Source organism: Genypterus blacodes, unplaced genomic scaffold (genome assembly GCF_046128005.1).
Source record: "Genypterus blacodes isolate CSIRO-AG114 ecotype Tasmania unplaced genomic scaffold, CSIRO-AGI_Gbla_v1 ptg000022l_1, whole genome shotgun sequence".
Classification (NCBI taxonomy): Eukaryota; Metazoa; Chordata; class Actinopteri; order Ophidiiformes; family Ophidiidae; genus Genypterus; species Genypterus blacodes.
Window position 1 is genome coordinate 1,679,995 of NW_027466835.1, and position 26,356 is coordinate 1,706,350.

The 26,356-nt window shown below is 48.7% G+C and overlaps 1 protein-coding gene across 2 annotated transcripts in view; it reads left to right on the forward strand.

Moving 5' to 3' along the window:
• The first annotated feature begins 3,935 nt into the window (after positions 1–3,935).
• The window catches only part of cyth1a (cytohesin 1a), a 28,272-nt gene continuing 5,851 nt past the window's right edge, over positions 3,936–26,356 (forward strand). Inside the window, exons 1-8 of one of the 2 annotated variants that reach the window (XM_076142761.1) lie at positions 3,936–4,259; positions 21,286–21,368; positions 22,882–22,946; positions 23,915–23,981; positions 24,089–24,207; positions 24,958–25,038; positions 25,138–25,250; positions 26,126–26,274. In XM_076142761.1, coding sequence (XP_075998876.1) covers positions 4,178–4,259; positions 21,286–21,368; positions 22,882–22,946; positions 23,915–23,981; positions 24,089–24,207; positions 24,958–25,038; positions 25,138–25,250; positions 26,126–26,274 — 759 coding nt within the window. In that variant the 5' untranslated portion in view covers positions 3,936–4,177. Of the gene's footprint in view, positions 4,260–11,313; positions 11,549–21,285; positions 21,369–22,881; positions 22,947–23,914; positions 23,982–24,088; positions 24,208–24,957; positions 25,039–25,137; positions 25,251–26,125; positions 26,275–26,356 lie in introns of those variants that run through there. The other variant, XM_076142762.1, reaches the window with a different exon arrangement.

Consider the following 26,356-nt stretch of genomic DNA (forward strand, 5'->3'; position numbering starts at 1 on the left):
TGTGTGTGTGTTATATGTTAGGAGTGTGTACTGAAATTCCATACAGTTGCTCTGCTGTGGCCTCACTGTTAGGATATAAAAAGATCTGATTGTGAATTATTAATCATCACACTGCAGCTTCTGTGTGTCTGCTCGGTCAGTAACATAATAATCTACACAAGTCTTTAAGATACTTTTTAAACTGAACGCAAACTCTCTTTACAAATTCAATGACCTGACCTCATACTAACCCCCCCACGCACACACACGATGGCGTCATGATTAGCCGATGGCTCTCTGTCGGAGGCTTCGTCTCAATTATTTAGCAGTTTTAGTTTTCCATAAGCTTAATGCATCTGAAAATAGACCAGCAGGAATGGCCCTCGCTGTAGGAGTGCATTGGTGAGATGGAGGGAGGGCTGCTACTCAACACCTCACATGTACTGTAAGACATGAACACACACAAACACACACACACACACAAAAGTTTCGAGATAAGACTAAGTAGCTTTCAGAGTTTGTATGAGCTGTCAGATGCATGTAGAACACCTGACCCAGGATGTGTGTATGTCTGCATTAATGTTTCCTAGATGTATATCAGCTAAAAAAAACCCTCTATTATGTAACGATCTGCTGGAGAGAGAGAGAGGGGGGAGAAGAGAGAGAGAGAGAGAGAGCTGTGAGAGCAGGAACACACCGAAGCTCTCAGCACATTCGAATAACATTCTCACTTTCCCTGACACCTCCTTAGTAAAATCACCTCCGTGCGGATTTGACTGAGTACGAATAAGTCATATCGTCATATGGTCTCGTCTCTGCGAGCGCGAACGGAGAGAATCACATCCAGGCTCCAATCCTGACTCCTGACGTTCACTTCCTCTCATGTAGAGAGACACGAGTTTCATCTTTATTATTCATGTGCTCGTCTCAGCAAGGGCAAAAAAAGTGATGCAATATGTCTGTGAGGAATTTAAAGCGTATCAGAGGATAATCTGCCTTTTTTTGGGGGGGCCTGGCATTGGCAATGTGTCACCACCTCGTCGGCCTTGGATGAGGAGCGGGTCCCCGGCTGTGTGTCCCTAAGCTGTGCCGGCCTTGTTGCTAGGTGCTGCTGTCTTGGGACTCCTCAGCTGTTTTAAAACTCCCATCAGAAGCTTGGAGCTGCCGGGTGTCAACATTAATTCTTGTATCTCTTTTCTTCACTGCACTTCTATATATATTTTCTTCTTTTTTGCCAAGAAGCAAGTGCAAGGGATTCTTGTGGTCCGCACGTGAACGGAATACACAATATTACACTACAATCACTACACAAAAGTCATTCTTACACCACTAACAACATCTGTATTCTGTTTGTACCTGTGTGTCTGTCAGTGCAGTGCAGGACTCATCTGCATAATGAAACACACACACACACACACACACACACACAGAGGAAGCAGTGTGCCGGTTGATAGGCGTGGTGCACCATGTGGTCGCTGTGGTTGTGTGGAGGTCTCTCACACACACACACACACACTCCTCTTTTGACTGGAATCAAACATTGCTTCTGCTCGTCTGTGACACGTTGCTTTCTTCCTCTACGGTTCATCTTCAAATCATGTTCAGGGTGGGAGGGGGGGGGGGCCTGTCTGCTCAAACATCTCCACCTTCTGAGTTAACACACACAATATGCAGAGGTTACTGCAGTAGAACAACAATATACAGAAATTGAGGAAGCAGTGGGGGAGATATTTAGTTGATTTGTTGCAGCTCTGCTCAAGGTGCTTGTTCTGCTCCCACCCAGCCTGTCGTTAGTCACCGGGGGGATGGAGATATTAGCCTAGTGTGTAGGAGGAGGAGGAGGAGGAGGAGGAGGAGCACTGACACTAAAACAAGCTCCCTGCAGGTTTGATTCCTCCATGACTCAGAAGAACACTTTGAAATCTACCTGAATCTGCTTGACAGAGTCGATATGAAGTCATCATATTTGCTTCCAATCTCTGTTTCCTTGTTTTGTTTATGCGTGGGTGTGTTATGGATCTGAAGTCATTTCATAATGAGTGTGTACGATGAATGTGTGTGATGTGTATCTGTGTGCTGTGGACCTGCAAAGGTGTTGTTGCATATTGTGTCCACTTGGTGGCAGCAACGCACAACAGCTCAAGGAAAGTATAGAGTTGGATTCAGGTCAGATGGCGGTTGAAAACATCTTCTCCATTAACTCAAGCACCTCTCACTTCTCCATTCTGCATCATAACTTCCCTGAATATGGATCAGATCACCTGCTTTACAAGCTGTGATACAGAATTAAGAAACAGGATCCAAACTGATTGAGGTCTTTTGATATGCAGACAAACGTTAACTCATATTTTCTCATGCAGTAAAAGTTCATTTACATCAGTAATATATGTCAAGATCTATCATTTGAAAGTATAATGAGTTAATCAATTCACTAAATGCCAGTCTTGCTTCTTCATCAGTGTTGCGTCAGGTTGGTGCTCATTAACACGACGGAGTGTGTGGGACCTGCAGGCTTTACAGGAGCTGAACCTAACCCTAACCCTAACCCTTTACCTAACCCTAACCCTAACCCTAACCTGTGAGGATCTGCACTCTCTGCTCCCATTCATCGTTCTAATTTTACGACAGAATTAATGAATTGTGTGATTACAGCCAGTTTAATTGAGGCTAACAAGTAGATGATCTATAAATGAACGGCTTGGGGGAGAAACTCAGTGACATATCTGTTTCAGTGCGTCTCTGGTTGACATGCAGCTGCAGTATTTGAAAGGTTTCATGCCTGCCTGTGCGGTTGACACTGGGTCAGGCTAACAGGAGGCTGAGACCCTACAGGTGCTGGGGACAAGGTGACAGATCCAGTTTTGTAATTACTACTATCTCAGCTCCTGACGTTGCTGCTCAGGGTATTTTTGGGAGCGTTTAGCCTTAACTGACAGAGACGCCAGAGTCTTAATGAACAAGACGAGCATCTCCTGTGATTGCTTGCTGATGAAGAGTTTGGTGTAAGGGGCGGTTACCTCACTGTAATCATCCTGGTTTACACGATCAACATGGCTGTCACTGCGCCTGGGAGCTCTTTGGGAGTCTGGATGTCTGTACAGTAAGATAATTATTGATTTCATTAGGATTATTCAATACAGATTTAATTTGAACTGTAGTCAGTTTTAAAAATGACCGTTGGCGCTCAAATGTGAACGCCTCCCCGGCCTGACACTGACTGAGGAGATAGAGACTGTTGTTAAGGAGGGAGGGGAACCTGTTGACTGGCAGGGGGATCGATCCAGAGGCGGCAGGTTCAATAAAGCCTCTTACAAAGTCACGGTGTTGGTATTTGCTCCGTAAGGCGGAGGAGACGACCTGAAACAAAGCAGAGTGTCGTTAATGATGAACACATTCAGAATGAGGCAACACAGCGTGGGTCACACCAGACATTCCCTCAGTACGAGCAAGGATTAAACAAGTCAAAATAAACGGCTCATGCTATTGCACCAACCAGGAATTCAACTTCTCCCAAACCGTTGCCAAGCAACAATGAAATCTTGATTTAATGTACGAGGCTTTTTGAAGCCAAACTGATGCAAGACTAAAGGCTAAGAGGAGCTCAGGAGAGACGCAGCTTCAGGACTGGACCACATGGCTCGGAGGCAGGGAGATGTTGTGTACGACTCAGGGAGAGAAGGAGAGAGAGAGAGAGAGAGAGAGAGAGAGTGAGAGGGAGTATTAATATATGCTGATACACACAGGCTAGATTTTGTGTTTGGGCTCTGTTAGATCTAAGAATATCTGCTAGACTTAGTGTGTAAAGTAGCAAGAGAGTGCAAGAGAGGGAGAGAGGGAGAGAGAGAGAGACAGAGAGAGAGAGAGGGCGGCTGACACACCAGCACAAAAGGGGAACAGGGAGAAAGCAGAAGTGATATTGGAAAGTTGCAGTTTTGAATCGAGGAGGAAGAGCCAGTGAGAGAAATTCAGCTGAGCAGAGAGACGGAGTGAAGATTTCACCCAATCGCAGCAGAGAAGAAGAAGAAGAAGAAGAAGAAGAAGGCTTTTCTAGGTGGAGTCGTTGCTGCGTGGGACAGCAGAGCCCACCGGGCCAGGACATGTAACACAGGCGGGACAGAGAGAGTCACAGCGGGGAGCCCGGCCTCAGAACTTCCCTTTTACACTCACACACACACACCTGCACACTGTGTGAGACGCCATGGGGACGGTGAATAAACTGTGTGTGTCCAGCCTGCAGACCTTCCTGTGCCCGGCGGTGAAGACCATCCAGCAAGCTCCAGGTAAAAGAGCAGAGAGGAGAGTGACGCCCGCTGTGCTGCCTCCAGAGGCTGATCTGTGATTGATTGATTTGTGATTGATTTGTGATCGGCTCCTTGGTTATTGGCATTGTTATTGTCACGCCGTTGAGTAGAATGTTGCTAGAGGGAATGATTAAGGCAATTTAAAACATGCAAGTTAACCTGTTGATTTATTTGTGTGTGTGTGTGTGTGAGAGAGAGAGAGAGAGAATTCTCATACACACTAACATGGCAAGCCACAGGTGATAACACACACAAGAATAGAAAGAGCTTCATGTGGCATTAACAGTAACTTTAACCTCTCTCCACACACACACACACACACACACACACGGCCTCATTTGAGACAGACACGGTGGTCATGATGACTTTACCACCTGAGCCACCAAATCCACTCTGGACTCCTTTCCTTCCCGTCCTAATTGATTCCTTAAGCTGTCTCCTACGTGTCCCAGTGTGCCGTCTGCTGCGTCCTTAGACCTCAGGCGGAGGATCCCCCCCGATGTAGGCGCAGATGGAGAGCCGGGTCGGCAGGACACGCCGGCTTCTGTCGCCGAATTAAAGATTTAGCAGGTTGTTTACACTCGCCATCTGTCGGCGTTTCTGGAATTCTGATGTCTTCACTGTGGCGGTGAGAGTGTCAACACATCGGAATTGTGACCGACGTGTTTGCGTAGTCGTGCACTGTTTGTGGGATCGGGGCTTTGGTTGTTGCGTTGTCGTATGTAGGTGAGTGTTGGCAAACTGGGATGGCAGACGGTGTTGACGTGACTAAAGGGGCCACACACACACACACACACACACGCGAACACACACACACACCAGGCTCTGTGCATGTGTGTGAATCAGCTGACAGAGTGTGTGTTGCTGGCAGGGAGCAGTGCTGTCTCAGTGATTTTAAAACACACACAGTCAGCAGCACTGTCACATGTTTGGGGCGTTTTCGAAGGAAGTAAGCTGATCTGTATTAAGAACGCAACTCCAGTAGTTACTGTCGTCACGTTGACCGATGTGACTTTGGGTTACACCCTGCACACACACACACACACACGCAAGTTATGTGAATTGGAAACTCAATGTTGCCTGTATGTGTGAACGCGAGCATGAATGAGTTTGTATGTCAGTGTGTTTTGACCTGAACGCACCACCGTCTCAGTCTGAGCCCAAAGACGGGACACTTCAACCCCGTGACCCCCCCTCCAACACTGATGCGTGGTTTGAGACTGTCCCTTCCTGTTTGAATGTGTTGTGTAAAGCTTCTCCTCCACTGTCTTGCTTAACCTGCAACAAACGTTCATCTCAGATAATGGGTGAAGCTCCTCAGACTCCTGGAGATCTGCTGTGAGTGGCTGGTGTCGTGTTTGTGTTCGTGTTTGTGCTTCTGCTTCTGCTTCTGTATTTTAATTCATGAATCATACTAGTGATTCATGCGTGAATCATCATCTGATGGTGGGAAAACAAGAAGACATGCAGGAAGAAGAGCAAAGCCACAATGCAGAAATACACAACTTGACTCCTGTGCGGCCTCATGTAGTGACGTCTGTAGTCTGTAGACTGGAGTCGCTCGGTCTTCTTCTGCCTGAGAGGCTGCGAGTGGACGTGTCGGGTTCCTCATATTTCCAACATCTAAATTTATATCCTGTGTTACGTTTGTGCCCTTTGACTGTAAACGATACGCTGGCTCCTGTCCTGTGACTCAACATGCATCTGCACATGGAGACACGCCGGCTGTGACTGACGAGCCGGCATCGCTTACACTTAGTCGATTGATAGGTCGGCTCGATTAGAAGGAGCCATCTGCAGCGTGAGGCAGGTGTGCCCGGCCTGTGTGTGTGTGTGTGTGGACCCCCCGGGGGGAGCAGCTGAGGAGACGCTCGTCTGTTTTAGCTGCTGCTCAGGAGACGCCTGAGGGAGAATATGTGCCCAGTCAGCTGCTGGTTGAGTTAGCAGGAGGTATTGTAGATTAATGGATGGTCGGCGGTATTGGACATGCTTTATTGCTACATTGATACATAAATTGTGCTCCAGAACGGGCTGATCATAAGGACTGATTGATAAGTTCTGAGCCTGAAGCAGATGTTTGACACACAGGACCGTATACTCTGAGGTTCACAACACTCAGATGTACAAGATGAACCAACATTCAGTGTACAACATGTGCTATCTTGGTTCTGATGATGGTTGCGGTTGTTAACTAGCTCAGCATCCAACCTACTCACCAGATTTGGTCGAGGAAAATGCCATTTGCTGGAAACATGTTCGGTCTCAGAAGATGGAGGATTCTGGAGACTTCTATGAAAGTGGGATGCAATCCATCTGGACTTGTATATGCAGAATATGTAAGTATGAGTCAGAGAGAGAGAGAGAGAGACAGAGAGAGAGAAGGAGAGAGAGATTATGTTGGAGTAAATAACCTCGGAGTGAGATCTTTCATGCTGTGCTCCGAACTTCTCAGAGTCAAAGCCCCTCTGAGGAACGCTGTGTTTTTCAGAAATTGAGTTGTGGGCAGTAGATGATGAAAAGATATGTAATTATAACAATGGATGTGTGTTTTGTTCACACAGTTTAGGTAAGACAGACAGGCTGCCCTCTGGTAAACACACAGTCGAAGTGTTCTGAATGCTGAAGCGAACAGAATCCTCCTGTGAGCCGCTTCAAAGCCACGAGTGTGTGGGAATCCAAACAGAGGCAGATGGAATCCACACAGATCTGAATGCCAAATCCATTCAGCCTAATTCTCTGGCTGGGTCACACTGGTTTGTCTCTCTGTTCCTTGTACCTTTGTATTTTGGGGGCGTTCCCCTCATCCCTCCCGTCCTTTGGCCTCAAACTCATCCGGCCTCTACGACAGGAGACTGAACACTTGTCCATCCCATCTGTGATAGTCTTCGTCAGCCTGCAGCGATGATGATGACGTGACGGTGCTGGCAGGAGGGACGGTGTCAGCTGCAGGAGTGTTTTGCAGCGCAGGTTGTTTGTGAGTCTTGCCCGGGGTGGAGTGACTCGTCCCAGACAGGCGCTCAGCTGTCCTACTTTCCTCAGCAGCGCTCTGCATTTCACACCCTCCTCCTAGAGCCGATCCATAGAGTGGCACAGCAAAGCAATCTGATGTCTCTGAATGTGTGTAAGACCAAATTATACTGCATGGTTTGGTGCACAACGGTCGTCCTCCTGCTTTAATGCTGTTTAGCAAACGTCTAGCGTCAAGCTTCCAAACTACCAGGCAAGGACAGGAGCACAAATCTAACACGCTTGTGTGTGTGTAGTGGGTGAAAACAAAGAGTTCCCCCTGCACGAGAAACCCACGCCTACACAGGAGCTCACACACATGGAACATAAGCGTGCGAGGAGACTCCAAAGTGAGGAATGTGATTGTTGAGACGGATCTGTGTATCATATTTAAAAGAATGGGATCTCCATGTTTTGTAATTCGCAATTGTGCAAAATGTAATTGGCCGCCCACAGAAAGTGACAAGCCTGTAAGTTCTAAATGTGTCCCCTGTATTATTATATGACTCATGTCAGTAATTAATGTTTCAAAGTCTGCCCTCCCCCCCCCCTTCCTCGCACAAGAAATGATAGGATGGACGCGCAAACGGATTGATGCAACAGTCTCATTACCTTCTGACTGCACCTGCAAAAATGTGGCAGAGGGTTTCGAAATCATCTTTGTGTGCAATGAGTCACGCAGGGGACAAAAGCTCCATCTGTGAGCTCCACTTCCACAGAATGTCAGCCGTGCAGTCATTGCAACGGTTGCTAAGAAATCTAAACGTGAAGGAGCCATTTTTCATCGTTGCGTTGCCTCGACACTAAACTCCCACATTTCTTGCTCGATGGACTTTTTCCCGGGGACGGATTTTGTTTGTGTTTTATGGAGCTGGAAACAAAAACAGGGACTATCGTTGTGTGAAATGACCCAGCAGCCTTCAACTAACGAACCACAGGGAGGGGATAAATGTTTAGAAATATGAGACAATTATATAGGTAATTATGCATTAATGCCTGGTCGTTCTGGATAATTTATATCGTGCGGCGCCTTCAGCCACAGTATAATTGGCTCTTCAATGTACTTGTAGTTCATACAAATACACAGCAGGGGTCACTCTTAGCTTTCCCTGTCACAGGCTTGACAGAGGCCCTGGAGTTCCTGCTTGAGCCGGTTGTTTACCAGAGAAGCTGAAGGGATTTTTAACACCGGTGTCAGTGTTAGTGAGTTTATAAGGAAGCTTTGTGCTGTGAGGAATGTCCTTATTGTGCAGGTATAATCAAATGATGGGGATAGAGAGAGACGACCGCGACGTGACCTCACACCGCACACACTGCTGGGACACATCAGCAGGATTTCCCGGCACGGATCGTCCTGGATCTTGTGGCTTCATTCATATTGAGGACAATGTGCTCTCTCTCTCTCTCTCTCTCTCTCTCCCCCTCTCTCACCCTCTCTCTCTCTCATGTAAACAATCTCTTGGCAAAAATCGAAACGCACACTCGGCCTTCGGTATTTAATATGAACATTTTGTCTCTGTCCTCCCCCTTTTTGCTGTTACATCATCCAGTCTTTGGTGTTTATACAGTTATAAAGAGTTGCTGACGACGTGACAATTAAAGTCGCTGGCTCCATCCCTCATTAGAGGTGAGACGCTCAGACAGACAGGGAGAGGCCGGTTGTGTCATCGTCATTACCGAAAACCGTGATCTGTCCCGAGGCTTTGTCACTCCCAGTGTCACGATATTCCAAACAGGATCAGCGATGTTGATCTAAGTGACGCTGGTATGAGGATGTTCCCGAGTTTTAGTGAGTCACTATCCTAGATATAACTACGTATCTATTTGCTTTTGATTGACTCAGTTTGTCTTCACACTAAAGTGGATTCTGTGTTCCCTGCGAAACAGAGAACGAGGCACCGAGGGGCCGAGCTACATAACAGAAACATTCCACATTAGAATCCGATCAGATAACTCTTCTCTTTCATTGAAACATTCTTAGAACAGATCGTATAGTTTGTGAAGTTGGTGTATTCAATTATCTTCCAACGTCAAACATTCCTCCGGATAGTGAAGATGAACAGCCACACATGAATACAGCAGAAGAAAATGAGGAATTCCTGCAAAGCGTTGAGCTCAATCAGCTGCATGTTTGAACACGCAAGAACAAACATCTCTGTACAGTCGTTGGTCCAGCGTGACGTCGATTTGATATTTGCATAAACACTCCATTAACATTACATTGGAGCCTTTCGATCAGGAAGTTGTCGCCCCAGACAACAATCTACTTCATGTACTGATACCAGCTCATGATCTTTTGATTTAAAGGTCAAACGGCGCTCTGTTTTCTCTTGTTCTGTGTTTTAGTGCAGATTTGCTGCTGAGCTCGGGGGGGAAATGGATGAACTCGTGACAAAGAAGTGGATCTTTATGTGAGCGGGGTCGGCCTCACACAAGAGTGCATTGTCCGCTGCTCCTTGGACTGGAGAGCACAAATGAGGCATTGACAGGCTGAGACATAAAGGAGAGCTGAGATATGAAGTGGTCCTGCAGATTGTGGAGCTTTCAGAGTTGGAGATGAATTTGCTCTCTTGTGCAACGTGGTTGATCCCACTGTTTGGCCTCGGTTCGTGGGTTAGGCGTTAGTTGGTTTGATTAAAATGCAGATCAAGTGTTGAAGAGGAGAGAATTCAGACATGCAACCACTGATGTGTTCTTACATGTGCAGGAGAAAGGTTTGGACAGAGGAGAGAAAGTGGAGATGAGCTCTACCTCCCCTTCTGTGTGGCCTCTTCTGTTCAGTGCTCTGTCAGCATTATGTGCTCTACAACAGGCAGGAACAGGATCAGTGCTTCAGTATCAGACAGGTACGGCTGCGCAGGTGGGATGCAAACATGCGGGTGATCTATTCAGTTACAACAAGGGGAAGAAGAGCAGCGTGCCTCTGCTGTCTGACATCACGTTTACCTTAAATTATTCAGCTAAAAAGCCAAATGTCTTTTATCATCACTACATTTGATCAGGTGGGATGAAGTGTGGATGCTTTGCCGGTTGATTGGAGATGAAAACAGCAGCACTTCTTTTATTTCTGAGCAGATTTAGGTCACTGAACAGTTACATCAGTCAAACGTTGCTCACTCTCACCAGTGTGTGTGTTAGAACCAGAGTGAGTAAAGAACATTTCGATGTGATGAGACAGATTCTTCACCTGCTGTGACATGTAAACAAGACAAAGGGATCGAATTAATTATCGAGGAATAATACAAGTTGAATAGGAGTGTATAAGAGTTATTATGAACTCATATTGTTGAGTACTTTGAGTAGTTTCTAGCACAGAAAGCAGCACTATTCTGTCTCACAACTTGTTTCAACAATCAACAAGTGTTTGATGGTGTGGAGTTTCATGGTGTTTGATAATGTGGATCTTCATGTTGTAGTTCGTTTCCTCGGTAAAGAGCAAAGCGCGTCACTATTTGGCGGATGTGGTGAAGCTAACGGAATAATGTGCTCGTCAGTAGCAGCGAAACGCTGCATGTGTGTGTCAATCACGGTCCCTGCCCCCACTCTACATGGTAACACACCCAACAACGAGTGCGCGCGTGTGTGTGTGTGAGAGAGCGAGAGAGAGCGAGAGGGGGAGGGAGGGAGTGAGGGAGGAAGGAAGGTAGGGAGGAACTCCAGGCAATCGACGCGTCATCTGGGGCGCGTTTGCTGCACCTACCGGAAGTGTGGAATTCTCTCTTCAAAATAAGAAGATGAACCGTATGGGGCGATACGGCGATATGACTTAGTGGCGGTGTACAATTAATAGTGGTGGTACTTCCATCCTGATGCACAGCCTTCAGTAGACTGAGGGTGTCCACCTCTATCACTCACTCTGCATTTAGTTGGTGGATCCGTGCACCCGTAACTAATTTAATTTATTGTGGGCGGTCGTATCAAAGGATGCAGTTATTTAGAGGAGCTTTATTTTGAAATCAATTACAGGAAGTTGTGTTGTTTTGAATCCTCGTATTGACGGACGCATCAGGGCGAAGGACAGATTGGCTGGTTAAAGTCCTCGGTGTCTTCTGACCGTAACCACTCCCAGGAGCCGCGCACACACACAGAGCTTCTCTTACACCCCGAGGAGTCCATTAACAAGGCGATAAAAAAAAAGAAAAGAGTCAAACATCTTTATATCTATTATTTCTCACATCCGGATCAACTTTTGCCGCACAGCTTGTAACTTTTGGAGTCGAACCCGTCAGGCAGCATGGTGCTTAAGTCTGAAGACGGCGTAGGTGAGTGAAGCGAACACGACAAGACTTTCAGAACGCTCCGAGATGTGTTCACGGACACTTTATGAAATGTTTACGATCAGTTTAGATGGTAGGAATATTCGGTTTTTGTTGTACTGTTAAGTCAGTATGGAGCTGTGTGGACTACGGCCTTGTTTACACCGTGTACTCTCACACAAGTACCATCACACACTGTTTAGTTTGCTGAGTCAACTTCATGTATGTTTAAACATTTCTATCATAGTAAATTAGGGAATGATCTTGTCATTAAACACAGTAAACAGTAAATTTAAGCTGTAGGTCGTATTCAAATCACAGCAAGTACTATTGGAAACCATATCCTCACTATTGAGGCCCATTGTATTAGTGTATATCTATATTATTTTGGTTTCTTCAATTCAGTTATATACATTAGTAGTGATGGTGGAATATCTCAATATTTCTTTGAGTACATTTATTTTCATATCGTAGTTTCAGTGTTAATTTGATCCACAAGCCTGAAACTGTAACACGCGCGTAACACTCCCACTGTTTAACCTGCTACACAACACACACACAGTGTCATTTTTCAGTGAGCAGCAACAGGTGTGAGAGTGAACCAGTAAAGCCTCCACTGTGACACACACACACACACACACACACACACACACACACACACACACCGCAACAAATCAGTTCCCCTTGCCACATTGAGTAATTAATTCCATCTTAAATCATCATAATATTGCTGTAGTATTCAAGGACCTTGGGTAAAAGTGTGTGTAAATATTAAATCTATCACAAACTGTAGGATTTCTACTCTTATCACTTACATATCTCCTTTGCAGTGGTGCTGCTGTGTATTTGCACACTGCAGGCTGTAATTAAAGTGTATTCCTCTGTAGGATAAATGACAGTGCAGCTCTGCCTCTTCATGCTTTGTTGTGGATGTTGCTGTTTCTCATCTGGTCGGGTCGGTGAGCCGGCAGCTTTAATTAGTGCTGTAGACTTGCGTCACTATTAATCACTGCAGGAACAGTGAACCTCAAAGTGACTGATCCTCTTACGTGCTGCTGCCTTTGTTCCTCGAAAGCTGGAGGGAGAACTTCCACACTCTGACCCACACACAGCTGGGACGGAGATGAGCGAGCAGGACAGTTGATTCTTTCCGAGTCCATTTGTCTCTGCCACTTTAAGTTGGCTGTTGTGGGTTAGAGTAGCTGTCTCTAATGGTTCCTTAATGAGCGGTGCTGAGAGCTCTAATGGACCCTCCAGAACAATGTGCCCCGCCTGGTGGGTTTGATAATCCTCATCCTCTCTGCTTAATCATATTTGATCCTCCTTTGTGCTGTGGTGCAGCTCTCTCCTCTCCGCTCAGGCCAGTATGTGCTCTGTGTTGCTACAGGCCTGTGTGTGTGTGTTTGTGTGTGTGTGAGCATAGCAGCTGATCAAATTAGCTTGGAATCTTTACAGTAGCAGGGGAATGTCTCGGTGGCTCGGTTCTCTGCAGAGATGATCCCGATCTGGACCTGGACCTGGATCTGCAGATAGATTACAGAACTTTTTAAAGGATTCTTCACCATTGCCTGTTGCTCACTGGCTGGGGGTTTTCACCTGTTGGGCTCTAAACTTCACATTTCCTGTCAACACAGCTGGTGCTTGTGGTTGATTTTTGCATGCAAGTTGTGTTTCTTCACACTGCTTGGTTCGTGGCACATACATTTGTGTGTGTGTGTGTGTGTGTGTGTGTGTGTTGCAGTCGAGAGTGTGGCAGGAGTGTGCCAATCACAGGGTCAGTGATTCTGCAGATACACATTCGACTCAACTCCTTCCTTTCTTCTTCTTCGTCTTCTTTGATACAAACTGCGGTAGTCAAATCAGCAGCTGCTCATTCTTACATTGATATCTCACTGATAACTCCATAACATTCCAGACTCGTAGCCTTTCGCTCCATCTGGCACTTTTACAGTTAATTCTCCCTCAGCAGGGCTCGTCGGTGACTCTCAGGTCTGTCGGCAGCAGGTAGCAACACGCCGGGAAGTCTGCAGATCAGCGTTGGAGATAGAGACATTGAACATGTGGAAGCATATCTTGAGTGATATCTGATTTTCCCGTCAGCGCTCTGATGTAGTTGGTAGTTTGGTTCTGGTCTGGCGCTCCTGTACTGAACTCAGGCCCGCAGGATGAAGCTCAGCTCATGACTCTCTGTGCTCTGCTCACAACATGGAAGAGTGATTACTTAGAAGAGGGGATCTGATCTGGTGTTGACTACAAACCTGTGTGTGTGTGTGTGTGTGTGTGTGTGTGTGTGTGTGTGTGTGTGTGTGTGTGTGTGTGTGTGTGTGTGTGTGTGTGTGTGTGTGTGTGTGTGTGTGTGTGTGTGTGTGTGTGTGTGTGTGTGTGTGTGTGTGTGTGTGTGTGTGTGTGTGTGTGTGTGTGTGTGTGTGTGTGTGTGTGTGTGTGTGTGCACGCGCGCTCGTTGGGGTTCCTCTTTCATATGCAAACTGTAGAAACTTAATCAAAGAGGTAAACAATCGAGTCGGGTTGGACGGGAGTGAGAATGTGTGTGTGTCCGCCGTCAGATTACAGCGTTACTTTTGTCCCACAGCACCACACAACACGCTGTCTTATGGTGATATGGTTCAGGTTTAAAGATGGAGGAAGCGTTGTGGCTGAGCTGAGTCTTACCCACAGGATGGGTGGACATGGCTGCTGGCTCTCACTCCGCCCCTGAGCTGGGAGAAAGGCGCACAAACAGGAAGTGAGAGGTTTGACTTTCTGCTTGCCAGGAAGCGACATCCTACAGCTTGTGTGTGTGTGCGCGCTACGGAGAGAGATGTAGAATCAAACGAGAGAAGCTTTCTCACCCTGTGGTTTCTGGGCTGAGTGTGGGTGTGTGTGTGTGTGCGCGTCAGTGTGTATTTCACAGGCTGGAGAGGATGTTGATAATAGGGCAACACTGATAAGAATCGAGGCTGAAAGCATTGGAGCACAAAGGCATGCATTGTGGCTGGGAATAGCACTTCCGCCTTTGAGGAAAACATCCATTTTGTCCTGTAACAACAATTTTTAAGACACCAGAACGGAGATTAATAAAGAAAGCTGATGTTTTGTGTCTGTAACGAGGGCTTGTGTGCACAGAGCTCACATGCTGCAGGACGTGCAGGAGCTGCAGACTGTGTGTTTTCCTAACAGCGTCTGTGTGTGTGTGTGTGAGGCTCTGTCCTAGACGTTCCGAGCCTCAGATCCTCCAGTCGTCACCAGACTGACTGGGATCGATTCCCATGGAGGTTAATGTGCTGCAGGCGCGCTGCCGGCCTCCCTTTGTGTCATTTTAAGCCTCATTACTCTATAATGTGACACACTCCTGCCTCGCCACAGCTGATGTACTGTGGAGAAGAGGACACGCCTCTCTGTGGAGATCAGTCTGATGTTGGTGCTGTGGTTCCATCTCCACCTTCTGTCCTCCTACCTCATCTCCTTCAACTTCAAACGGGAATTCCCTCCTTTCTCCCAACCCTGGAGGCGGCCCCGCTCTCCTGAATGGCGACGTGCTACATGTGGTCGGAGCGACGGTGAAAAACGATATCTATGTTGATATCGTGACTCAGCCAACAGGTTTTTCCAGGACGGCCGCACCCTTGACTCAAAACACAACAACACACATCTGCGTCGGCTGGACTTCGGCCTGAGTGGTTGAACATAAGCACCTGCTGGATTAAGAATAAAGCTTCAGCATTGATCGCTCCTCTTCTGTATTGTTTATGTAGATTTACAGCTGACATCTTTTAAGACGGATCGCTCCCCTAATATGAGCTCATAACCCTCCTGACTCACGGGTCGCAGGCCAGCAGGCGTCACAGGAAGCTCCTTCCTGTTGGGGGGCTGAGTAGAGCAGCAGGCACAGCGGCGTGACTCACTAAACTCCATCCAGATGTGAGGAGAGAAGTCTCACGTCTGCTGCGGAGCACCCCGAGGCGAGAGTACACTCACACTCACACCACACAAACACACCCTCTTGAGATGTGAGTCGGAGGAGGAATGCTGGGAATCTACTCCTCCAGCACCAACCTTTACTCGGCTCAGGCTGGAGTTTAGAGGTGAAAATGACACGGCGGCGGCTCGCATGACTGGTCAGAAGAGCCCAGACCTGGATCAGAGCTGAGTCACAAGGACGGGTCAGTCACAGCCTCCATGCCACATGATGGGATGTGATAAAGGAGGAAAGTATGTCCATTAGTACTTCAATATGGTCTCAAGGTCTGAGCCTTTGTTAGGTCGGGACACGATCTATACATTGTCTGTGATTGTGATCAGTTAAGGAATTACAATACAAAACATCAATATAATAGATCTGATATCTCCCAAATGAGTTTGAAATAATAAAGCCTAACTACCTAGAGTCACAGTTGATGAAGATGAAGCAGAGAGAAGCAGGGAGACGAATGACCACTGGGTGGAGCCTCCATGTTTATGATTGTGACAGTGAGAGAGAGAGAGAGACTGAGAGAGAGGGAGGGAGGGAGGGAGGTGGTGAGTAAGGATCCTTCCCAAATGGACTGTCAGTGTATGTGTGAGCAGGCGGGGAGGAGGAAGCTGCGCTGTACAGTGGAGGAGGAAACCCGGCAGTGTCGCTCTGCTCTGTCTCTCCCTCTGGCTGCCCCCGGAGGAGCCGGCTCCTTCGCCCGCTCTGCTTCTTGTCATGTGGACGTCAGGCTTTGGCCGACGCGCGGCGGCGTAGCAAAAACAGGAAGAGGCCATCAAAGAGGAGGAATAAGGTGGAATAGAGAGAGAGGAAGAGCGAACCAGGAAAGACGGGAAGTTGCTCCACTTTCCAGGATTTCTCCCTCAGGCTGGTTTGTGATTTTCGAAAGTATTGATATTCTCTCTGATGAATTGTTTGGTAAATTGATCTGCTGCTTGTTTGTGTTGCTTGTTGTCATCTGAGACTTTGTCCAGCTGTCATTGATTGTTTCCACGCACGTTTGACAGCAGTGAAAGTAACAAACATCCATCTGTATGTTATGTTGAGCATCATACACGCCGAGGTGGACGCTCTGTGGCTGACGCTCTGTGGCGGACGCTCTGTCATCCTCCTGCTTGACCCGTGCTGAGGCTTCTCTCCAGTGTGTAAGAGGGCCAGCTGATGACTCACTGATAGATGATGGGACTGCTGATGCTGCTGGGTCACTGCTGTCATTAGGGTTGACGTGTGTGTGTGTGTGTGTGTGTGTGTGTGTGTTAGGGGGGATGGAACAAAGGTATATATGTTTATTAGCCGTACTGCGATCGTTTGTCCGAGCAGTAAAGGCACAGAAGTTCATTCAGGGGTTAAAGGTGTGTGACCCCCTGCCTGTGTGGAGTACGAGCTGAGGTCGGGCCTCAGCTTGTGACCTTTTAACTGCAGGATAATGGAGAAATAGTGAGGAAGAAGGGGGACGAGTGTGATAGCTGAAGACGCCACAACCTGGAGAGAGGAGCAGTGTGGAGAGGAATGTCCAGAGCGGCCACGTGGGGACACAAAGACAGAGCTGTGATCGTCCCACCGTCTCTGTGTTCCTCTGCCACCGTCCCACTCCTCCCCAGGCCCCAAACACAGGGGCTCCTTCTCCCCTTCCTCTCTCCTTTCTTTCACTCTCCCCTCCGCCTCCGCCTCCTCTCCGCTCCCCGGGACAGGTCAGGTCGGGGGCTTTGGACGCCGTTTGATCCACAACCGGCGGTCCGGGTCTCTTGTCTGCGTGTGGCGACGGCGTAAAGCCTAATGGGTCCGGGGGGGTCAGAGGTGAAGAAGTTCTGTGGGGCCCGTGTTTGTATCGCTGCCTGGCATTCCTTCACAGCCCCTTGCTCTGCTTTGTTACAGGCAGCGTGTGTGTGTGTGTGTGTGTGTGTGTGTGTGTGTGTGTGTGTGTGTGTGTGTGTGTGTGTGTGTGTGTGTGTGTGTGTGTGTGTGTGTGTGTGTGTGTGTGTGTGTGTAAATATAAATGAGTGAGATCACCGTGTGGATTGGCTCTAATGAGATTCATCCTCAGCCTCCATCAGCCGATCAGATAGCCGTTCTTTCAAATTCACCTTTTGTTCACCCAAGAAGGATCAGTCAGGACCTCCATGTGCTCGGCGTCAGTGTGTGTGTTTTTGCCCGTCTCAGCTCACAGAATCGATTGTTTGCGTGTGTGTGTTGTTGTGCTGAACGCATTAAACCTCATCATGAACTACACTGGCCTTCGTCACGGCTCGAGCTCTCATTCGTTTAGGCGACGGGTCGATTGATCGAAGCCCACAGAGACGACGGGAGTGGACAAAGTCTGGACTCTAGGTGAAGGAACGCTTGAGAGTCCTGATGGGTGCGTTTGGGAGATAAGGTTTGCCAAGAGGAAGAGGATAAGAAGGAGGAAGATGGAAGAAGTATGGAAAGTGTGTGAGGACCAGACAGTGCTGTTTGTTCTTTTGGTGGAGACAGAAAGGATGAAAACCTCAGTCGGTCACACCAGAGCCTCAGCATCGTTCATCTGCTTCGATCGCTCCGAGCTCTTCATCAGAATGTAATCAGGCACAGGAGGGGGGGGGGCGGCAGCTTCAGAACTACACCCGCCTTGGCATATTTCCCTCAGTCAGCACATGATCGAGTAAATATATTCACTCATGTCTCTGTCTCCGCCTCCTGCTGCGTTAGAGCGCCGAGGACCAAAGATGAAGAGGAGAACACGGAGAGACATCATGCCCTCAAACCATGAAGATACAGGAATCTTCTGATAAGCTTATTTAATCATTCAGTTTGGGAGTCCTGGCATGCTGAGAGGTAACTGGGTCACATGGGGGAGGGGGGAGGAAGAGGGAGAGAGAGAGAGGGAGAGAGAGCGAGAGAGAGATTCTACCGGTGCTCCGAAATCCTAATTTCCTTATTTTCCAAGGAGAGTATTTGAGTGATCTGGATGGAAATGAGATGTCTGCTTCCTTACTCAGGCTATATTAGGGCCTCTGTCGTCCTGGGAAAGGTGGATATAATTGGTATCTCCCCTGATGTCGCACACACACACACACACACACCCTCTGCTTGACTTAAAGGACAGCAAACGAAGAGGAGTGGATTCCTCCGAAGATGTGTTGCTCTTCCTTGTTGCGCAATACTCCCCTTTTCATTGAAATGTGATTTCTCAAAGTGAAACCAGATCACTATACTATATGTATGTATGCTGGTGTACACGCTCGAGTGTAGCTGGTATGTGGGCTTGTATGTGTGTGTTCATGTGTGTGTGTGTGAGTTCCTGGAATGACCTGTTTTCCAGGCAGTGCGAGTCCCTGAAGGAGGACGTGGGCGGCCCCGCGTTTCTCTTTCAGCCTCATTTCACGTCTTGCCGGTGTGTCAGTCAGACTGCTGCAGGGGGGCTCTGTGTCTGAGAGGAAGGAGATGAGGAGGAGGAAGAGGAGGAGGAGCAGCAGTGCACCTTATATCCCCCATATGTTTCACACTTTGAAGCATCAACAGGCATTGTAGAGGGCGTCAATAAATCTGTCTGCACAAAATGAATGTGCTTTCACTCTCACAGAAACGATTCATCTGTGTCTCTGTCTTTCTGTCTGTCTGTCTGTCTGTCTGTCTGTCTGTCTGTCTGTCTGACTGACTGACTGACTGACTGACTGACTGACTGACTGACTGATGACGACAGCCTTTACTTTGGCAGTGTCAGTGCAGACCTTTGCTTGAACGACAGCCAAGCAACTCTCAGCAATTAGCTAAGTGAATAGACACACACGCGCACACACACACACAGACACACACACACACACACACACACACACACACACACACACACACACACACACACACACACACACACACACACACACACACACACACACACACACACACACACACACACACACACACACCCTGCTGTGCTCTGGCCAATGACACCCACTTGATACCCACGATTGCCACTCGCCCCCCCCCCCACACACACACACACAAACACACACAGGCCTTGTTGGACCCTTGTGTTAAGCTTCTGAATGTCTTTTCTGATTGTGTTACTCTCTTCACGTCTTCTGTCTCGGCCTCCCCGTCGCTGTAGTTTGCTCTGGCTTTGCTCCGCGTGACAGTAACTCGTCCAATCGATGGGGAGAGGGTCGTATTAAAGGCGAGCGGCCCCTCGTGGACTCTGGAGACGTATGGGCACTCGTCCCGTATCTACAACGTCCACGTCTTCCCTGATATGAGAGGAAGCAAAGTGACTGAGCAGCTGTTTATCGAGCCGTCTGGCTTCGTCCGGGCAGGCCGGCTTCTTCCAGCTTTGTAGATATGAGCGGGGTTGTTCGGAGAGAGGTTTCCATGGGAACTCGGAGCATTTGGGAGCAAAGTTTTGCCAGTGGTGCTGTAGGTTGGGAGGTATGGCAGGAAAGGTCGTCCTTGAATGGGGGACAGACACACTACACGTCTTTGTTTGGTTGTTGTTGTGGAGCCCGACCCCTCGTCTGTTCCCCCCACGTTAAATATTAACACACATTCCACCGCCTCAAAACATTAAATCTGTATCGATGTGTTTTCTTAGGGAAACACGCAGAGGAAGGCTTTGAAGTCTCTTTGTTGACAATGGAGCTCAGACTTTCTGCCTGGCTGCTCTCGTCCTCTCGTCCTCTCGTCCTTTGCCGTATCGATCCCTGTGCCAGATATTATTTAGTCTCTCTAACCGTCCTTGCATTGACCCGTTTCCTCCACACATGCGTGTTCATACCGGTGCCGGAGCTTCAGAAGCAGCAGTCAAAGCTTCTGCGTTAATGTGTGTCAGCGTCGCTCTGTAACCATTAGCTTGTTAATATTTACAGAGATCCACCACGTCCCCGCCCCACCTCGTGACCTTTGAACTGAGGTAATGAGGAGGGGAGAGGTCAGCGGTGGCACCTTATGTGGAGCCTCAGGGGAACGGGGTTGACGACCTAATGGCAGAGAGGCGGAGGAGGATGAGTTTCCAACACGACGGTCGCCGTGGCTTTTACAGCTCGTTGACTTCGGAGCGGCACCGACACTCTCCCGCTTCACTGGGTTTGAATCCCACACACTGCCCAACGTGTGCAAGAGCTTTAAGCGTGTGATGCTGCAGTGTGTTTACAACGTGAGGCGTCTCATAGGTCAGAGATCAACGGCTCCGTCTCTACCGGAGTACAGACACAGTAATGAACATCGATATAGAAGCTAAAGTCTGTCCGGTCTTCTTACGGGCTGATGTCAGCTCCTGTATCCAGCCTTACTGGTACCTGAAGTGACAGAAATTGTGAAATCTTGTGGACATTTCAGGAATCTTGATTGTTATTGCAGCAGGAGGATGGTTGAAGGCTCCGTAATGAGTGTGAGAGCGTCAGATTGTGCTGGACGAGCTGTTATCAGAGTGCTGAGGCTCGGAAATGGAGGCGATACACACACACTGTTTGCTCGACTTTGGGGTGGATTGAGGGACGCACGTAGAGACGCGCATAAGACCCGTCAATCAGGACACACTGCTGCTCGTCCCATCAGTCCTCTGCACTTATGTAAAGCTAATTATAGAGAGGGAGAGAGAGAAAGAGGCTAAGAATGTCTGAAAGGAACAAATACGTCTCTTCTCATGAGTTTGTGTTTACTCTGTGTGCTGTCCTCAGGGATGTAGCCCTGGGATGTGTGTGTGTGTGTGTGTGTGTGTGTGTGTGTGTGCCGTGTTAAGGATGGAGGTGAATCATATTCTGACCTCTGATCTTAACCCTTCATTCTCTCTCTTTCTCTCTCCCTCTAGTGCCGGACGACCTCACCCCAGAGGAGCAGCAGGAGCTGGAGAACATCCGCCGGCGCAAGCAGGAGCTGCTGGAGGACATTCAGGTAATTGTGTGTGTGTGTGTGTGTGGAGAGTGGCGTCAGGCCTGGTTACTTTTGACCTTCTGACCCCTCTGCTTGGCTCACTGTGTCCCTCGGCCCTCAGCTGCTCTTCAGTTAAACGTTTACATCTGATCCGGTTTGTGCTGCTTCTTCTCTTTTCCCACTGAGCGTCCTGTAAACATCTCCAGCTCCAGAGCGGAATGTGAGGCATTTCTTACCAAGTGCTCATTTCCTTGCTCAGCCAGTTATACTTAGTTGGCCATTTTCTTTGTAGTTATCACTTTTCTACTTAGTTTTAGAGGATAAAACGTTAAAAATGGACACAAAATACAGCCAGAATTCCGCTCCTGCAGTCTGATGATCCTGCTGATGATTTGTTTCCCCTCCATGATCCCTGATGAAACCTTTGGTCCTCACGTTGGAACCTTGAGCTCAATCATCAGCTCCATATCCCCATGACACGTGGGGGGACACACTCCTGATCACCCACTGTCCATTGCCTCCACACGTCCCAGTGGACGCCCCCCAATTCCCTCTGCAAACACGGGAGGCGTGATCCAACCCTTTTATGAGCCCGGGTCACCACTGATGGTGTCCACTCCCCTCTCAGTCCCCCCCCCCCCCCCCCACGCCTCCCCCGTCCCCTCCTCAGCTCCTCTGCGGTCTGCACACCAACTCTTCTTCTTCCACTGCCCCCCCTACCTCCTCATCCTCCCCCTCCTCCTCCACCGCCAACCCCGTCTGCTGCGGCGTGTCAAGGCTCCCCGCCGCAGCCGCCCTCTTCCCTGCATGTGGACAGGCTTTGTTTGTGGAGCGAGGTATGCCAGGAATGTGTTGTGATTATGGAGCCCTTTAAAAACACAGATGTTCTCTTTTAGCTTGGGCTTACGGCGGCTCAGACTCATCATAGATCAAACCTACTGACGCTGGAGACGAGTGGACGGGGCGCCTCGTGTCCTTTTACCTTTCAAGTCTCCTGTGACCAAGTCCAGCCCGTGCAGGTCCACGCTGACGTCTGGGTCTATTGTCCCAGTCCCTTTCCAGACTGAGGTCCGGCTGGCGGCGGCCTGATTGACTCTATCTGTCTCTGCTGCCACAGTCACACAGAATATAATCCACTTTTACGCTTTCTTGCCTGGTCTCTGTTGAGGTCACCGGTCACCGACTGTTCTCCCCTAATCACATTCAGAACGACACACACACACACACACACACACACACACACACACACACACACACACACACACACACACACACACACACACACACACAGTTTAGTGATATGAGATGAGATGTGGGCAGTTATTGTTTGTTGGTTTTGAATCCACCTGTCTTACATAAACACAGACAGACAGCCAGCGTCTCACTGTGGCTTAACTTTATGAAGCCCGTATGCGTTTCATACAAACACTTTGCATGATGTTTCGGTTGCCGCCGACCCACACACACCCTGTGGCTCCTTCAGGCAAATTAGTGGACGGATGACAAACTCCTTCTTCCTGTTTTTTCTCTGCAGCGGCTGAAGGATGAGATAGCAGAAGTGACCAGTGAGATTGAGAACCTGGGTTCCACTGAGGAGAGGTAAGAAGACGTTTAACGACCCCCGACACACACACACACACACACACACACACACACACACACACACACACACACACACACACACACACACACCCTCCCCTCTGTGTCGTACAGTAACCATCTAAATGAGCTTGTTGTTTGTCTTCTTATTAACTTAGTGACTGACACCATGGTTGAAGGTTTAATGAGCCTCCTTAGCTCCTCCAGTTATGCTGCTTCCCCAAATTGTCTTTGCTTTTAGGGGCAGTTTAAATGTTTTATCAGTCACACCCGCATGATGGGAAGCCTCATTGAATAATGCATTTGGTGTATGGGCAGAAACACACAACAGAAGGTCCCCAGGGAGGGGGCGGAGGGGGGGGGGGGGGGGGGGGCTGGAGTGCTGGCCTCTGCTCTACTCCAGTGGATAGGGATCCATCGCCTACAGAATATTCTGAAAGCACTCTCACTCGGTTCTTAAGCCCATTAAGGCTTACAGCGCTCCCCCCCCCCATCATAGTTTCTGATGATCCATTTTGTCGAGGCTGGTACGTGATGGAGCGTCTGCACGTCTCTCAGCTGTGCTCGCCTGTGTGGAGTGTGTGTGAGCTCAGTGCTGGAGTTTTGGCAGACAAAAGCTGGAGGAATGCTGAGTAGAGTGAACCAGAGGGACTGAGTGGTGACCTCTCACTGACTGGGGATGGTAAACGTAACCATGGCGACGGTGGACTCCTAGAGTGGACTCTGACCCCTGAATAACTGGAGGCCTGAGAATTTAAGCTAAACTAAACTCTTTATCGACACTTTGACCAATAGGAGGAAAAGGTCCAGTTACCAAAACAACGACGCAATTTAATGGGAAATTTATATTTAGGAAGTCAAGTGAGTCACAGTTTAAGATGGTGTAACATCACTTTGACTAATTTAGTGTGAAGTACATATAAGAAGTGATTGACTGTAAACTAACAGCATAAACTCTGATGTCACAGGAAAAACATGCAGAGGAACAAACAGGTGGCGATGGGCCGGAAGAAATTCAACATGGACCCCAAGAAGGTAGAGAGGCGTCCCTGTCTTTATGTGTGTGATCTGTCCCTGTGTGTGTGTGTGTGTGTGTGTGTGTGTGTGTGTGTAACAAGGGGGCGGGGCTCTGTGTTTCTCAGGGGATCCAGTTCCTCATCGAGAACGATTTGCTGAAGAACACCAGCGACGACATCGCTCAGTTCCTCTACAAAGGCGAGGGCCTGAACAAGACGGCCATCGGAGACTACCTAGGCGAGAGGTGAGGACGGAGGAGGCTGTCCCGTTGTCTCTGTCCCTGCGTCTCACCACGTGCTGCGTACAGCGGCGACCCTCCTCTGCTCCGCATAGTTTTCGTGTTGCTGTGCTTCCTCTCGCTCAGGCACACGCCCTTTCCTTCTTTCCTTCCACACTTTGATGAACCCTCCGCATTACTCAATACTCCATCTGTCCTCCATTTCCTTACTCATGCGTAACGCGATCAAGAGACTCATAATAGTGGAATGTTTGTCTTCGGAAGCAATTAGAGATAGGAGTCGGGATAGAGTCCATAATACAGGAAGCAGTAATGGTGCTGATGGACGCCGCGAGCTGTCCGGGGAATATAATGCAGGCAGCGTTACGGGCAGGGTGTGGTGCGCCGGGTCACGGCAGGAGATGGACGCTCTCCGTTTGATTGTTATCAAGTTTCCCGTGTGTTCAGGAGGCTGCCTGAGCAGTATGAGGAGCAGGATGTGACCCTGTCAGGGAGAAGTGAGAGCCCCTCAGAGCCACGCCGTGACCCCCGAGGACATATCACTTACTCTGAGAGGGCAAGAGGGTCGGGAGATGATGTCATGATCAAGATCAGATGATAAACGGAGAGAGGGGGAGGGGTGAAGGGAGGTGGAGGAGGGGTCTCTGTCCATCCACGTGTTAGGATCAGAGTCCACAGCATCACCAGCATCTCACCTTCTTCTTTCTTCTTTCTTCCTCTTCACTTGTTTATTGTTTCATGTTTTGTCTCCTACAGGGACGACTTCAACATCGAAGTGCTCCACGCCTTTGTGGAGCTTCACGAATTCACAGACCTCAACCTGGTGCAGGCCCTCAGGTAAGGCCAGCGTCTCCTCCTCCTCTCTCTTCTCTGCTCGCCTCTCTTCTGCTCTCTTGTCACCGTGGCTGACGGTTGTTGACCTGTGACCCCTAACAGACAGTTCCTGTGGAGTTTTCGACTTCCGGGAGAAGCCCAGAAGATCGACCGCATGATGGAGGCCTTCGCTCAGCGCTACTGCCGGTGCAACCCCGGCGTGTTCCAATCTACAGGTAAGAGCAGCGACCGTGTGAGCAGTGAGGCGGAGGACAGAATGACCTCATCGATGGTTTGACCTCCTGTTACCTCCAGGTCTCAGGAGGATCAAGCACAACATGGAGTGAGAACTATTTGCATTTGTACGTAAAAAGTGTATAGAATAAGTATTCAGTCGTTGACGTCGCACTGTTTAGTATTCACACAGAGTCTGTGAGTGTTTCTCTCGGCGTGTGCGACTTATTTGTTATTGTTTGAGTGCACTTCCTTTTTTCCGCGCCGATCTATCTGAGAATGGCATTGATGAAGTGAGCATCACAGCGGCTCTTTATCTCCTCTATGTAGGAGACTCCCAGTCTGCTGAGGTGAAGCGTCTGATAGAGCGTCTGGATGTCGCCGGCGGGGGGGAATAACAGACGTCTGCCTCTAACATGGCTGCAGATGGATTTGAATAATGCATGTGGCTCCTCTGCAGCCTAACAGGCCAGATAAAGTGCTGCTGTGTCAGCCGTGTGTTTACCACGCCGCCCTTTTGGCACACACACACACACACACACACACGGGGACTGTGCGCGCTCGTGACTACACACGCATACTTGGCTGCCTACGCGCAGCCTTTCGCTCCCGCCCACTCGCTCTGCTAATGACGCTCTGTTGCAGACAAACGTCCCTTCTGCTTCATTTACATTCAGATGTGAACATCGCCTTAAACACTTGCGTGGTTCTTTATGATAAGCTGCAGCTGGAGATCATTTCACACTGCTCGTCTTCCTCTCTAAGTGGTGAAACTGATCTTTTTTCTGCTGCTGTAGCGTCGCATGTTTAGACCTCCAGGTGTGATGGAGTCATCGATGTCTCAGATTGTGTGTGTGTGTGTGTGTGTGTGTTGCAGACACCTGTTACATACTCTCATTCGCCATCATCATGCTGAACACCAGCCTCCACAATCCAAACGTGAAGGACAAGCCCACGGTGGAGCGATTCATCTCCATGAACAGAGGCATCAACGAAGGGGGAGACTTACCCGAAGACCTGCTCAGGGTGGGTGGAGGTCCCAAACCCGTCTCCCTCCTCCGCTCTGGAGCTCTTTACTTGTTGAATGGGCTGATCTAATGTTCTGATA